This window comes from Mizuhopecten yessoensis, unplaced genomic scaffold (assembly GCF_002113885.1).
Source record: "Mizuhopecten yessoensis strain PY_sf001 unplaced genomic scaffold, ASM211388v2 scaffold10969, whole genome shotgun sequence".
Lineage (NCBI taxonomy): Eukaryota > Metazoa > Mollusca > Bivalvia > Pectinida > Pectinidae > Mizuhopecten > Mizuhopecten yessoensis.
The window spans coordinates 706,966-721,007 of NW_018408812.1; the positions used below are offsets into that span (position 1 = coordinate 706,966).

At 36.5% G+C, this 14,042-nt stretch overlaps 1 protein-coding gene across 5 annotated transcripts in view; it reads right to left on the reverse strand.

Annotated features, from left to right (window-relative positions):
• LOC110464174 (putative homeodomain transcription factor 1) overlaps nucleotides 1-11,666 on the reverse strand; it is a 32,478-nt gene extending 20,812 nt beyond the window's left edge. For 2 of the 5 annotated variants that reach the window (XM_021519250.1, XM_021519248.1), the window contains exons 1-9: nucleotides 11,501-11,666; nucleotides 10,335-10,476; nucleotides 9,676-9,732; nucleotides 8,940-9,009; nucleotides 8,028-8,124; nucleotides 6,717-6,831; nucleotides 5,563-5,711; nucleotides 2,015-3,383; nucleotides 295-510 (exon numbers count right to left, since the gene is read on the reverse strand). In XM_021519250.1, coding sequence (XP_021374925.1) covers nucleotides 295-510; nucleotides 2,015-3,383; nucleotides 5,563-5,711; nucleotides 6,717-6,831; nucleotides 8,028-8,124; nucleotides 8,940-9,009; nucleotides 9,676-9,732; nucleotides 10,335-10,376 — 2,115 coding nt within the window. In that variant the 5' untranslated portion in view covers nucleotides 10,377-10,476; nucleotides 11,501-11,666. Of the gene's footprint in view, nucleotides 1-273; nucleotides 511-2,014; nucleotides 3,384-5,562; nucleotides 5,712-6,716; nucleotides 6,832-8,027; nucleotides 8,125-8,939; nucleotides 9,010-9,675; nucleotides 9,733-10,334; nucleotides 10,477-11,500 lie in introns of all 5 variants that reach the window. The other 3 variants (XM_021519249.1, XM_021519246.1, XM_021519247.1) reach the window with 2 other exon arrangements.
• Nucleotides 11,667-14,042: the final 2,376 nt, after the last annotated feature.

A 14,042-nucleotide genomic window follows, 5' to 3' on the forward strand; every position in this document is an offset into this window, starting at 1 on the left:
ATGAAAACTATTCTGACAGGAAACAATATCATTTTATAATCTAAGGAAAATACTGTCCTTTTACGCTTAAAATGTTATTTTTATTTTCTGCAATGATAATTGCTCATGTATGAAAACAATTGGGTCACTAACCAATGAAAAAGTTTTTTACATGAAATCTATTTTGTTTAGTCCAATGAAAATTGCTGTTACAAAATTGCAATTATTTAATGCATGCTGTTTGTGGAAACAACTAGTAAAGCATGCCATGAAGTAAGATGAAGGGGTACATACAGGCTGTAGAAGATTAATTACATGCAAACTGCTTGTAACTTTGGCCGTTCTTTCGCTTGCTATGACGGACGGGCTGGCACTTGGTGGCAGGCTGGGATCAGTGGTTGATTCCTCGATGACCTCATGTGTGTCATTCTCGGAGATGTCGTTGTCCGAGGCCGAGCTGCTTGAGTAAGTCGAGGTGGTAATGTCAGACTGTACACGATCCTCCCATTCCGCTTCAGAACTCGCTCCAGCCTATAACGTACAAACATTGATCGAAACATTGTTCATTCAAGTGGAAAAACTTACGTTTTGTATAACACCATGACTTCGTCTTTTTCTAACAGGTTCCCTATGTGTACACAATGACTTAATAACGACGAGGATATTCCCATTTAACATATTTTATCACAGTATAGGATCTGCTTGGTGTTTTAACTTTACAAATTACTACAAATTCTGTCAGATATGCCAATAAGCATAAAGCAGGCTTTGAATATTTCAAATATTGTAATCGATGGTTGGTTTGACAAAAATCTTAAATCTATGTAACCCATATTATATATATATGATTAAGTTTGATAACATTCTGACAACAACTTATTATGAAATTGTGTACATCCTTCCTTTGACAATATATCGGGATACATATCGCAATATATTCCTTCTGTATTTCAATATATAGTGATACACTCTTGACGTATTGTGACACCCCTACTTTCTAAGGCCCATTTAACCACATTTTCACTAAAATTAAAGTCTGGAATTATTATATGAGAGGCCAAATAATAATTTAATCATTAGACAAGATAAAATGTATGAAAATTGTATAGAGAAAAGTACTGCATTTGACAAAAGCCTTGTGACGTCACAATTGAAATAATGTCATAAAATAAGTAATGACCTGCTGTTTCTAAAAATAGTAAACCCGAGTCAATATCACAAATAACCAACCTCTGCATCATTGTGACCCAACCAATGAGTATGTAGGAAAAATGTGTTATTTAATCTTACAGGAAATTCATTGTACCACATTGTAAGATAATACCAAGTATATATATTACCTTGAAAGATTTTTTTTTATTTTCTTTTAAAACACATTGAATTGGCTGGTATAATATTATATTGTAATACATTCAATTCCGATTTTTCTAACATATTTTGTTATGCGAAAACTGTCTTCCTAGTCTGGTACAAATGTCTGTATTAGCCATATTCCTTACCGGTACTTGTGTGTTATTACCATCAACAGGAACGCCTCCCATACTATTGTTCCATTGTAATTTTCATAATGATAATAATACTAATAACAATTCGAGGTTTAATAATCACAACCCAGTTCTTAGGTCGTCTCAAAGCGGTTCACACATAATTATCCATGGTTATAGGGCCTTTGCAACCAGCCAATATCTTTCTCAACTCCATGGGGAGCATACAGCCAGTGCTGCCATTTCAGCATTCCACAATTCTAGCACTGCCCAACCACATACTCATTTACAGCTGAGTAGACTGGAACATGCGGAGTAAAGTTATCTTGCTCTAAGATACAACACAGTGCTGTGATGTGACTCGAACCCGCAACCCTTCAACCACGAGCACGGCGTCCTACCACTAGTCTACTGTGCCTCCATTTTAAATAGGAAGTGAAAGAAAAATATCATACATAGCTCACAGTGTTGGTTAGTAGGGAACCATGGGGTACAGAAGAGTTAGAGGGGGGAGGGGGTCACTGAAAGGGGTTTATTTTGTCTAACTGTACCTTGCTACCATCTGGAGTGTAGACAGTTTCTCCTTCAGAAGAACTGATCCCAGTGCTACCCTTGCTCTCCCTGGTCTTCATGTTGAGAGAAGATGGTGGACGTCGAGATCGGAAGATTGAGGTATTGGATTCCTGACAATCTTCCTGCAGGCTGGTGTTTTTCCTCCTCCGCAGACCCTTGTAAGATATCGCCTTGTCGCGAGGATCATCTGAATCTGAACCCGTTTCACACCGGGTTCTGCTTGTATTTATTATGGGCGACGATATGAAACGTTTCATTGAACCTGATTCCACACTGCCATGACTAGAGTTGCACACAGACTCTGTATCTTGGGGACTACAGTCGCTTGCATTTTCATCATCTAAGTTATTTTTTAAAACATCATTGGTATTATCAACAAACACATCGTCACTGCCGTTAGAAAATGAAGTCAAAGAATGCTTGAGCAAGATTTTGGCACCATTCACAACACTGCGACATTTGGAGGCATTTTTCTCGGGCAAGATTTGATTACCATCTGCCGAGTCTGGTAAACAAATGTCGGTAGGTACTGGAGGACTTTTTCCGGAAGTCAAAATCTGGCCGTTACTCACAGGGCCATGCTTAGAGGGTCTAAGAACTGAAGTCAGGTTTCCACATGTTTCTCCAACTCTTTTGTGTTCCTCTGTTAGTGTAGAGTCGTGGATTTCTCTTTTAATTCCATTATTTACGTACTGGCCTGTATTGTACGATTCAGTACTGTTTTCCTTTATTTTTGCCTTGAAATCAACACAAGCTGTAACTACTTCCTGTATACTGAAGTCCTTTTCCACAACTTCAACACTGTCTAATCCATTCTGTTTTTTCACCGAGATTTCATTACTGAGACCATTTTCTAAACTCCCCACAACTTCGGGACTGTTGAGATTTTTTCTTGAACACTTCACCAAATTTTCTGTTTCATCTTCTGATCCTGGTTCTTTTTCCGAGATTCCCTTCTCCTCCGTTGGATAGTCCTCTTCGTCAGTACGTGCGTCAGTGTCCGGACTTTCGTGTCCACCAATGTGCGATGTTTTCACACAGTAGGCGTCGCTCCAGCTCACCGATTTGTGTTCCGTGATGTTTGCTCCAGTTTTTATGATTGTACCTAATTTATCTGGAAAAGTTTGTTTTTTCGCTTTATCTACAGAACCGTTCTGTTTTTTTACATCCACTTTACTGTGGGAAACAAGTCTATCTGTCGCAGGTTTTCTGTTGTGTTTCGGTGTTTGGCTTAGGTCTGCGCTGGAATTCTGTGGAACATTTTCATATATTGTTCCTACTGTTTGACTTGGAACAGAAAAACTACGTTTTACCTCCGATATTTTGGTGTTTCTGATCTTGGATTCCCTGCAATCAGGAGAGAAAAAACCTTTTATCTTCAATATTCTGATATTATCAACTCAATTCAAAAAATGTTTATTAAGTGTTTATCAAAATGCTATCCAAAGATTGCTGTTTCTAGTAGAGTAAGTACACAAATACCTACTACAAACATTTATATTTTACTTGTCAACTTACTTTAGCACTTTTCATGTTTTAAATACTATGCTTCCTTATGATTGCACTTACTGAAGATTTATACCTTGTTTTCTATTTCATATATTGTTAGAGCATCAGTTTACAAAAGCATGCATCCGTTAACATTCTAAATGTGCTAATTCAAATTTGACTGCACTTAGAATAAGAACTTAACGTATCTTAAACTTTCACAAGAAAATTGAAAGCGTGATTGACTTCACACTACAAAAATTGTGAAAAAAGGCTACTATTGATATGAGTGATATAAAGTAATCATTTTCATTTAATGAATTCATTATTTACAGAATAGTTGTGTTAAATATTTTGTTATTCATTTTCAACCACAAACCACATATTCTCTTTATAGTGCAATCTGTCAATGTTTTTGAAAAAGAAGGAAAAAACATCCTATATTCTTCAAGAACAAGAGGCCCAGAGCTCACCTGGAAATGTCAGCAAAATTGAATTTAAAAAAGCAAGATGTTGCTGGTAGTGTAATTGGAAAAAGTCTTGTCAATCCGACAGGAAAAGGTGGTTTTTGAGAATTTGCTATGTTTCCCTTATTGGGCCCCGCCCCTCTACTCCCAGAGGGCTCAGACCCACCCTTTATACAGAATTAAGTCCCCTTCACCCAAGGATGCTTCAGACCAAACATGGACAAAATCCTGTCATTCCTACAGCAGAAGAAGGACTTTAAAAGCTATTTTTTCTATTTTCCCTATTTGGCCCCACTTATCTGCCCCCAGAGGGTTCAGACCCACCTTTTATACAAAATTGGTTCCCCTTCATCCAAGGGTGCTTCATACCAAATTTAGTCAAAATCTAGCCGTGTGCCTTCAATTTTGCTAGGACATAGTCCAGGGGTGTAGAGAGCGAAAGTGAGCGTAACCCCTGGATATCGAGGATAAGGATCAACCTACTGTGCAAAAAAGTACCATATTCAGATACAGAATGGGGCAAATCTTTCCAGTGAATGAGGTCAGAGGTCAAAACAAATATCACAGTGACTTGCTTTTGGTACAGTAAATATTTTTCATCACACAATATACCTGCATACTAAATTTGGTAACTCAAGGAAAAACAGTATAGAAACTTTCGGCAAACTTTTTAAAAAGGTCAGAGGTCACAGCATACATTAAATCACAGTGACCTACTTTTCATAGTCTGCACTCCAGCATCCCAAGATGTACTTGCAATCCAAATCTGGTTATTCCAGGTGAAAACGTGGAAGCTTTGCCCCTGATAAACTTTTCTGACGGACAGAACATGGAAGGACTGACAGACAGACAGAATGCAAACTAATAGTCCCCTACCCCCTAACAGTAACAGGTGGGCGATCAACAAGTGATGAACTAAGAGGTGTACTTACCAAGAACTCTAGCAAAAAGTCATAAGACCCATTAACAGATAAAGACTAGAAAATGTCTGTAAGACATGAATGTCCCCGATATAACGACTGTGACCTTGGCCTTGAACTTGGAACCCTGAAACACAACGATCTTCGACATATACTCATACTTGACCTTTGTATAACGTTTGAAGAACTTGTGAAAGAATGAAGTTGCTAAGTGTTTACATTGAATCGGGACGGAACGGACATTGGCAACACTATATGCCCCCCATTTTATGGCGGGGGCATAAAAAAGAAGCAAAATAATGCCAATTTGACACATTTTCAGTACAACTACCAGATTGTTACAGAAATTTAGCGTCAAATTCACTGAACTTTCACGTCCAGCTGTATTCCTAAAGGAACAAAAATACAGCTTTAGGTTGGTCAGTAGCATTAGGCTTGAAACCTGATACGTCTGATGCTAGTTGCCTTATAAAACACTACACCTTGTACATGAAAAAGACACCATTCTCTGTTTTAAAAGCAGAAAACAAATTCAATATTTTCCTTGGACATCGTAATATATAATGTCTAGAAACTTTGCACAAAAAAAAATCGTAGCCAAATGAGTCACCAACAGAATTCATCAGATTTCTTTCGTCAGTGTAGGAATACCTGATGAGCCCCGTGGAGGACTTGCGTGCCAGTTTGTTGTCCCGGTGTTGAGATCGATGGGAGCAATGGGACAGGACGGTTTGGGAATGTATTTGACCTAGGATCAACATTAGTATGGCAGGGATCACAACCTCGGACAGCGTCTGCTCCTGTGTCAACAACAAGTAATCAACAACATGTAAATAACTGCTTACTGTTTACTGGGAATTTTTTGCTGCAGTTTTCGCTCTCCCCTAGGAGACAGAACAGTAAAACAATATAGTACAAACACACTTATTGCAGTTTCCTGTGTGTAGTGAAATCATTCTGATTCCTCAGCTCATCTCCCTCTTACTTCTATGCAATTATTTAATCGTATTGCAAATCTTACATAGCGAATTATTGTCTATTACGAAGCAAATGAGTGGTCCTCTCAGGTAAAATTCAGTGTTATTCTAAAACCGTAATATGAACCCACTTTCTAAACACCACGCTGTGAGCGTTGTGAGCATACAAGATATGTTGAGATAAATCAAAATATTGCCGAAAGATTTGTGTTTTTACAGTGTTTTATATATGTTTTCATATTGCAATGTTTAATTTTTAAAATAACATAAAAAAATCGCTTTACGCATAATATGAACTACCTTTATAACGAACTCATTAATTTAGTCCCTTGGGTATGTTATAACCAGGTTTTACTGAATATTATATAAACTTTATTCATTTTTCAACAATTATGAAACAAGTTATTTCAACTTATATTAATCACTCTTGTTGGCCCGGATGTTTGCGCGTGGGTGGTCTTAGTGTGGGAGGAAACTGGAGTACCCAGAGAAAACCTGCATGGTCGGGCAGGTGACCCCAACCTTTTCAAATCTGATCGGGGAATCGAACCCCGGCCGCCTTGGTGAAAGGCAAGTGCGCTATCCACTGCACCACCCGACCACCTGTTGAATATCAGTATACAACATGTATACAATATATAGTAATAACATGTGAAGGTCAAATTAACACAGTGATAACATGGATTTAATAGGCAAAGGGCAAATATCTGACAGGGTGAAAGTGTCCTGGTATTCAGTACGTCTGATACTGTGTCAGTAACATTATAACCCTCGATCTTTATATGACACAGCGATGAGGATGGATTTGGTGAGACAAGAATCACTTACATCTTTCATTATGCTGCCTCCAACATTCCTGAAGAAGATGAACAGACTGATGATCTGCATGACAAACAGCACCATCAGGAACACAAACATCTCTACTGGCATCTGTTGTAGCCACCTGTAGGCGAGGAATCAAGATTGTTACATCAGTTATATCTTCTCCCCCGCTCCCCCCCCNCCCCCCACCCTAAACAAAGAATTATTAAATAAATAAGAGATCCCAGAGGGATCTTGGCACCAACCATCGTACCATCTTCATTAGTTCTAGGTCAGTAAGATCTTTTCTCTAATTTTCTCTTATCTTTTTGACAAGTTTGCCTGTCCGCCATCTTAATCAGTCTTTTGATCAACCTGAAAAGTTAACATGCACAACTAAGGACCAAGGGGAACCTACATATCAAATTTGACGGAGATTCCTCCAGTAAATAGCGATAACAAACTTTAAATGAAACAAGATGGCCACCTGTCCACAACTTGGTTTTCAGATCAGTCCAAAAATTTGATATGCATAACTAAGAACCAAGAGGAACCCTAATGTGAAATTTGAGAAAGATCCCTCCAAATGCTTTTGAGCAATATTCAATACGACCACCTTGATTTTCCAATCATTCCAAAAAATTTGAATCGCGGAACTAAGAACCATGGGGAAACTTCATGTGAAATTTGAGAAAGACCCCTCCTATACATTCTGAGAAAGAGAAATAACGCTAACAAACTTTCATTCTCAAATTCAAGATGGCTGGCTGTCGGCCGTCTTGGTTTTCTCTTCAGTCCCAAAACATGATATGCATAACTAGGGACCATGGGGAACTTTCATGTAAATTTGAGAAAGAACACTCCAGTACTTTCTGAGAAATAGAACAAACAAACTTGAACTCTCAAATTCAAGATGGCTGGCTGTCGGTCATCCTGGTTTTGTGATCAGTCACAAAAAACAATATGCATAACAATAAGGATCATGGGGGAACCTTCATGTGAAATTTGAGAAAGATACCTCCAGCTTTAACAAGAATTGATTTATGACAGACGGAACGACTGCATTATGGACGGATGTACCATGGACGCAGGGTGATTTGAATAGCCCACCATCTGATGACGGTCGGGCTAAAAATATATAATAAAATATTGCAAGTTGATTGATCACTCTTATTCCGTAGAAAAGTTAACATTAAACGATTTCCCCACCATCTTAATATATATCTGTTTCAAGGGAATGAGTTCAAGGTTGATCATTAATTACTATTCTAACTAAACACTTTCAGGTAAGAAGGAGAAAGGGGATGCGGTTGGAAGAGATTGAAAATCGATACTCACCATTTGTAATAAAGAGGAAAAAAGACCACTTTCACAATGGCCTTGAGGGTTATATTTGTCCATGACACCTGTGGTTTGGCTCTGGAAAATGTTGAACCTGAAATTAGAAATGATATTTATGCTGCATTCTCAAGTAAAACAAGTTGTATACAAGGTTTATATACCGCAAAGTGGTACATAATATGCCTGTCACACGTTGAATGAGCCGTCGCTTTTATTGCTGAAATAAATGAAATGGATGTTAAAGGAGAAATAATTCAACATACCTGTAGATAAATGAGTGCAATAAAAAATCTTGGAATGCATTTATGAAACCAAGGGGAATAAGTCTATTATACTCTTACAACTAATTCAGGGGGCATAACTCTGTCAATTAAAGTCAGATAATGGCGGCTATCCAACTTAATTGTCCGAGCTCTCGTGGTAATTAGCCTTCCTATAAAGTTTGAAGTTAATCCGTCAAATTTACTTGAGATATTGTGCGGAAACATTATCACAAAATACTTTTTAATTTCCATTTCTTTTAGACAATTAGCTTACCTACTAGGCGAAATTACCACTAACAAATTTTTTGGAAAATATTGATTTCTAATTATTTTCAGTTTGTGAATTTTGAACCTTAATTCAATGGCAATGTAAACACATGAACAGATTGACAAATGGAAATTTTATTTTGAAACAATCCCTTCCCTTTTAAATTTGAGAATAAACCAAATATTCTATTTAACCCCTTTCTAAGGAAGACTGCATTAGCCTCTTCTCGTAGTTTCGCACTTGCTAACATGACAATCTCGTACCTGAATCGCGACTGGCTAGTCGGTAACCTGTTCCAGTCCTACAACCTCAACTCCATAAAAAGGGCTTATATTTATCACTGGTAACATAGGATAATACACAATAACATGAACTCACCTCGAACAAGATCAACGTCGATGAGTTCTATTTTTTGACGGACACTTCTTCGCGGAGCAAGCTGTATACTCTGAAACACAAAACGGAGTAAAGGAATTGCCCATAAACCTGACAGAAAATAATCTAACAACTGGCCAAAAGGCCAGGGGCTTGTTTCATAAAACATTTTACCTAGTATTTGAATTTTTTCCCACAGGGGAAGCATGATATTCATGAAAACATGGTTTGGGCAGTAAATATTTATGTAGGAGTAGTCCTTAACTAGAGCTGCAACAATATATCGTATCGTATCGTATCGTATCGTATCGTATCATATCGTATTGTATGGTATTGTATCGTATTGTGATGCTTTCTTGTCTATCATATCAAATTTTGTTTGATTGTCTGTATCACGATACACTAACAGTAATTAAATTCTCAATCAAATTTGATCAAACTCTAAAAACGAGTAATTATATCTTTTTAATCCTTCAGTAAAGAGGATCGGTCCACTGTGCAGTCATACCTAAAAGTACTAGAACTGATACAAAAATATTTCTCAATAGTATTCACCATTGAACTCTATGACAAAATTTGATAAAATCCTCCACTCAATCATTATGAAGTTGACCTTTTAAGCAGAGATTTGTATCGTGGTACTTATCGTATTGTAAGCATGGTACTGGTATACATATCATATCATGAGGTATGCGTATTGTTGCAGCCCTAAGTATAACTATTTTAATAACATACATACCCTTAAGATCTTCTGTTCAGAAGACTGTTCCCAAATATGTTTGTCGTATGATCCTATCTGAAAACAATAGGATATTACAAAAATTACATGGACTACTTAGTGATGTGCAATGGTTCAAAATAATAATCAATAATCCTTTCGTATTCAGTAGTAGTGAATTGATCGATAGCATAATTGGTTTATAATTTTATGAGACTGAATATACAAATATTGCAAATGAAGTGATTACACTACTGTTACATCAATAGACAGAGTTGTAAACATCACATTAGGTTTCGTTCTAAAAAATGATTGGATTTTAAGCAACTTTTCGGCAGTTTTTTCAACCGTATAGTTAAAATTTGAGAATAAGTGACTTTTTAATGCATACTTTGTATTATATACACTTGACACTTGGTTTCAATAATGCACCGATGATTCCGATTTTGTAATTAAGCTACAGATTAAGCCTGCAAGCCTATCAACAGATTTCAGCTCCTTGTTACAAACGTAAGAAAGCATCATTAAGTAAAATAATCTGATTTAAATTATGTTTCAAATGTCCATTGAAAATTGGCATACCACATTTTATGGCAAGAATCCGGCAATAATTTAATGGATGGAGTCAGAGCTGAACGTGATCTCGGATGCTTTTTGTTATTAAGTGAATGAAAGCTTACCTTCTTTTGGTACCATGCCACAGAGTCATGCACTCTATCCATTCCTTGAAAAGCTGATCAGTGGTTACCTCCCCTTGTTGACAACCTTGACCTGATTTACTATCTTCTCACTACAGATCTTGCTTCTTTTTAAACCCCAAATCTGTAAAAATTATGACCAGATAATAAAAATAAATTATGTTCAATCACGGACTTAGATAACTAATCTAATTCCGTGGTTCAATGGTATTAACTAAGTTTTCATAATTTCATCTCCTTCTTTCCACATTTTAGACATATCAAAACAAAAAGAAAAGAAATTTTAACTTTACAATTACAAATTGAACATGAAATCTAATTAATTTGATGCTACAGTGGAATTGGTATACATGATAAATGGTTGTGATTTCAAATTGTAAAATAAGTCATCAGCATCAACTATTAAACGATTTTTCTGATTGGCCAGTGCATTTACCATTGTAACGTGTTAGATGTGAATTTAAACGCGTTAAAAATATTTTAACATGTTACTTTAAGATTTGAATAAGTATCGCTTTAGAAGTTACTTTTAACGTGTTAAAAGTCGGTTCTGACACGTTACTTTTATAACACGTTACTGTATATTGTTTTTGGCTACCCATATTTTACATCTTGTTAAACAGCTGATAAAGAGCAGGTCCAGTACACTCTGCTGATTGAGCTATATAGCTATATATTAATTCACCTATGAATTACAGCTGTATTGAGCTATATTTTCTCAGATTTCAATTTTCATTAAGTTAAAGACAAGTCGCATAAAACAATAAGGTTTATGGTAATGCTGACTACAAAAATGTCTTTTGTTAACAACCTAATGATAAAATCTTCTTTTAAAAGCGACTTTGTTTGGTTTTCCTTAAAAAAAGATAGGTCAATAGAGCTATTATAGGTCTTGGCTCAATCGGTAGAGTGTACTGGACATGTGGACAGGTGAAGAGGAATGTTGGAAATCACGAAACAATAGCATCTGATGTGTTCCTATTGATCGAGTAAATTATACCATTTCGTTCTGACAAATAAGCTTTGTCACTGATCGTTTCATCACATATAAATGTTCATGAAATAGGTTTGCAAATAAAATAGGCCCCTATATTTTTTCTGTTTATGCAACACTGCCTGCGCGAAAAATGACCTTTGCAAAGTATTACCTTTAATACGAGTTATTCCTGTCAATGATACCAGCCAATCAAGAAGACTGTCGTTCAGCATCCATTGCTTTTAAAGAATATTTTTCAGAGACTTTGTGTTGTACTATCAGGAACACAATGCTATTGTCACTCACGCTTTCTTTCTTCTTTCCCACTCAGCTGTCAATTTTCATAATATGGATTATTTCGCCTCCAAACATAGAAGAGTTACAATATAGTTTGTTTTAAACATACATTAGGCCTACGTCTCTGTTTCGTTGCGACCGATATCGATAAAGCTTCAAATAATTTGATAATTGATTCAATTTGAGATGTTAGATGTAGTTTTGTTTCTGACGCAGAACAGATCAACAAGATGAACGCTTATTTAAAATTCGTCATTTAGCCTACCACCAATGCAACCCGGGTTAAATAACATGCATTGGCAACATATGGAATTGACAGTTAGTAGTTTAAACATGTCTTCATCGAGATTTAATTTTCTAACCACTTGGTAAATAGCCAAAGTCATGCCACAGTTTAAGAAAGGTGACAATCATTCTCGTTCTAACCTATAAACATAGGCTAATTTCCGTTTTGTCTACCAATGGGAAAGTTTTTGAACTTGTCATCTTCAAAAACACCTATACATATTTATATCATAGACAAATCTTTGTTTTAGTCTATATAAGCACCAGTCTGATTTTATGCATGCTGATCCTATATATCAGCTGAATATATAATAATACAACATTTGCATTGCTCTTAAAGAAAACAAATTGTATGTCTGGTATTCTGTGATATTTCTAAGGCTTTCGATCGGACGTTTGGCATAAATGTTTAATGATGAAGTTAAAATCTTACGGTGAATTATATACCTGGTTAGAAAATTCTATGTCATAGGCAACATAGGTTTTCTTAACTAAATCTTATTCTCAATTAGGTTTGAATGAATCAGGGCTTACTCAAGGTTCCATTCTGGACCGCTTTTGTTTTTAATGTCATTATAGTGATATTTCCTGTGTCGATCTTTGAATCAGCCGCTCGTTTTTTGCAGATGAAAACTCTTTATTGACATCATATTCATCATCATGCCTTGAAATTCAAACCGTGAATTTTGAATAGGGAGTCTTTAAACTTATGGTCTAAAACTTGGTTAGTAACATTTAATCTAGACAAAACTGATTAAATATTTATTTTTCAAATTCTATCGAAATAGAGGAAGATTAAGTGTTGATTGAAAAGATTGAAATTTTACATATATCAGTAGTTTTTGATTCAAGCGTAAAAGTGGGGGATGTTAATCTTATATAGTTATGTTATGAAGAAAATTAATGTCTTACGAAGATTGAAATATTTGCTTAATATCACATATCACAAATATAAAACAGTCTCTGTGAAACAATTCACACTTGTAACCTTAAAAGTGATCTAAAATAAAGCTACTGGCAAAATATCAGTATTTATGACTATAAGTCATTCAAAAGAACTTATTAAAAGATTTTAAAACATTTGACCCCTGTGACCTTGAAAGTCGAAGACGGTCATCAAGGCCTTATGGCTATTCAGAAGAAGTCGTTTAAATTTGTAAACATATTTGACCCCCGTGACCTTGAATATGAGTGAAGGTTATTCATTTTTAACAAACTTGGGAACCCTTTATCAAAGCATGCTTCTGGTCAAATATCATCATCCTGGGCCTTTTGGTTATTCAGAAAAAGTCGTTTACGATTTTAACATATTTGACCCCTGTGACCTTGAATAAATGTCAAGGTCATTAATTTTAACAAACTAGGTAGTCCTTCATCGAAGTAAGCTGATAGCCAAATATCAACATCCTGGGCCTTTTGGTTATTCAATAGAGGTTGTTTAAAAAATTTAAACATATTTGACCCATTTGACCTTGAATTTAAGCCAAGGTCATTCATTTGAACAAACTTGGTAGCCCTTCATCCTGGCATACTGCTGGCTAGATATCATCATCCGAGGCCTTTTGGTTATTCAAAAGAAGTTGTTTAAAGGTTTTAAACATATATTTACCGTAGCTGTTGTCCCCCGTGACACCAGTCCTTATATGACCCTAGCTGTTGTCTCCCTAGACACCTGTCCTTATATGACCCTAGCTGTTGTCCCCCGTGACACCAGTCCTTATATGACCCTGGCTGTTGTCTCCCTAGACACCTGTCTTTATATGATCCTGGCTGTTGTCTCCCTAGACACCTGTCCTTATATGATCCTTGCTGTTGTCTCCCTAGGCACCTGTCTTTATATGATCCTGGCTGTTGTCTCCCTAGACACATGTCCTTATATGATCCTGGCTGTTGTCCCCCATGACACCTGTCCTTATATGACACTAGCTGTTGTCCCCCATGACACCAGTCCTTATATGACCCTGGCTATTGTCTCCCTAGACACCTGTCTTTATATGATCCTGGCTGTTGTCTCCCTAGACACCTGTCCTTATATGACCCTAGCTGTTGTCTCCCTAGACACCAATCCGTTTATGATATTAGTTGTATTGCGTCTCCCAGACAACTGTCCTTATATGACCGTTGCTTTTGTC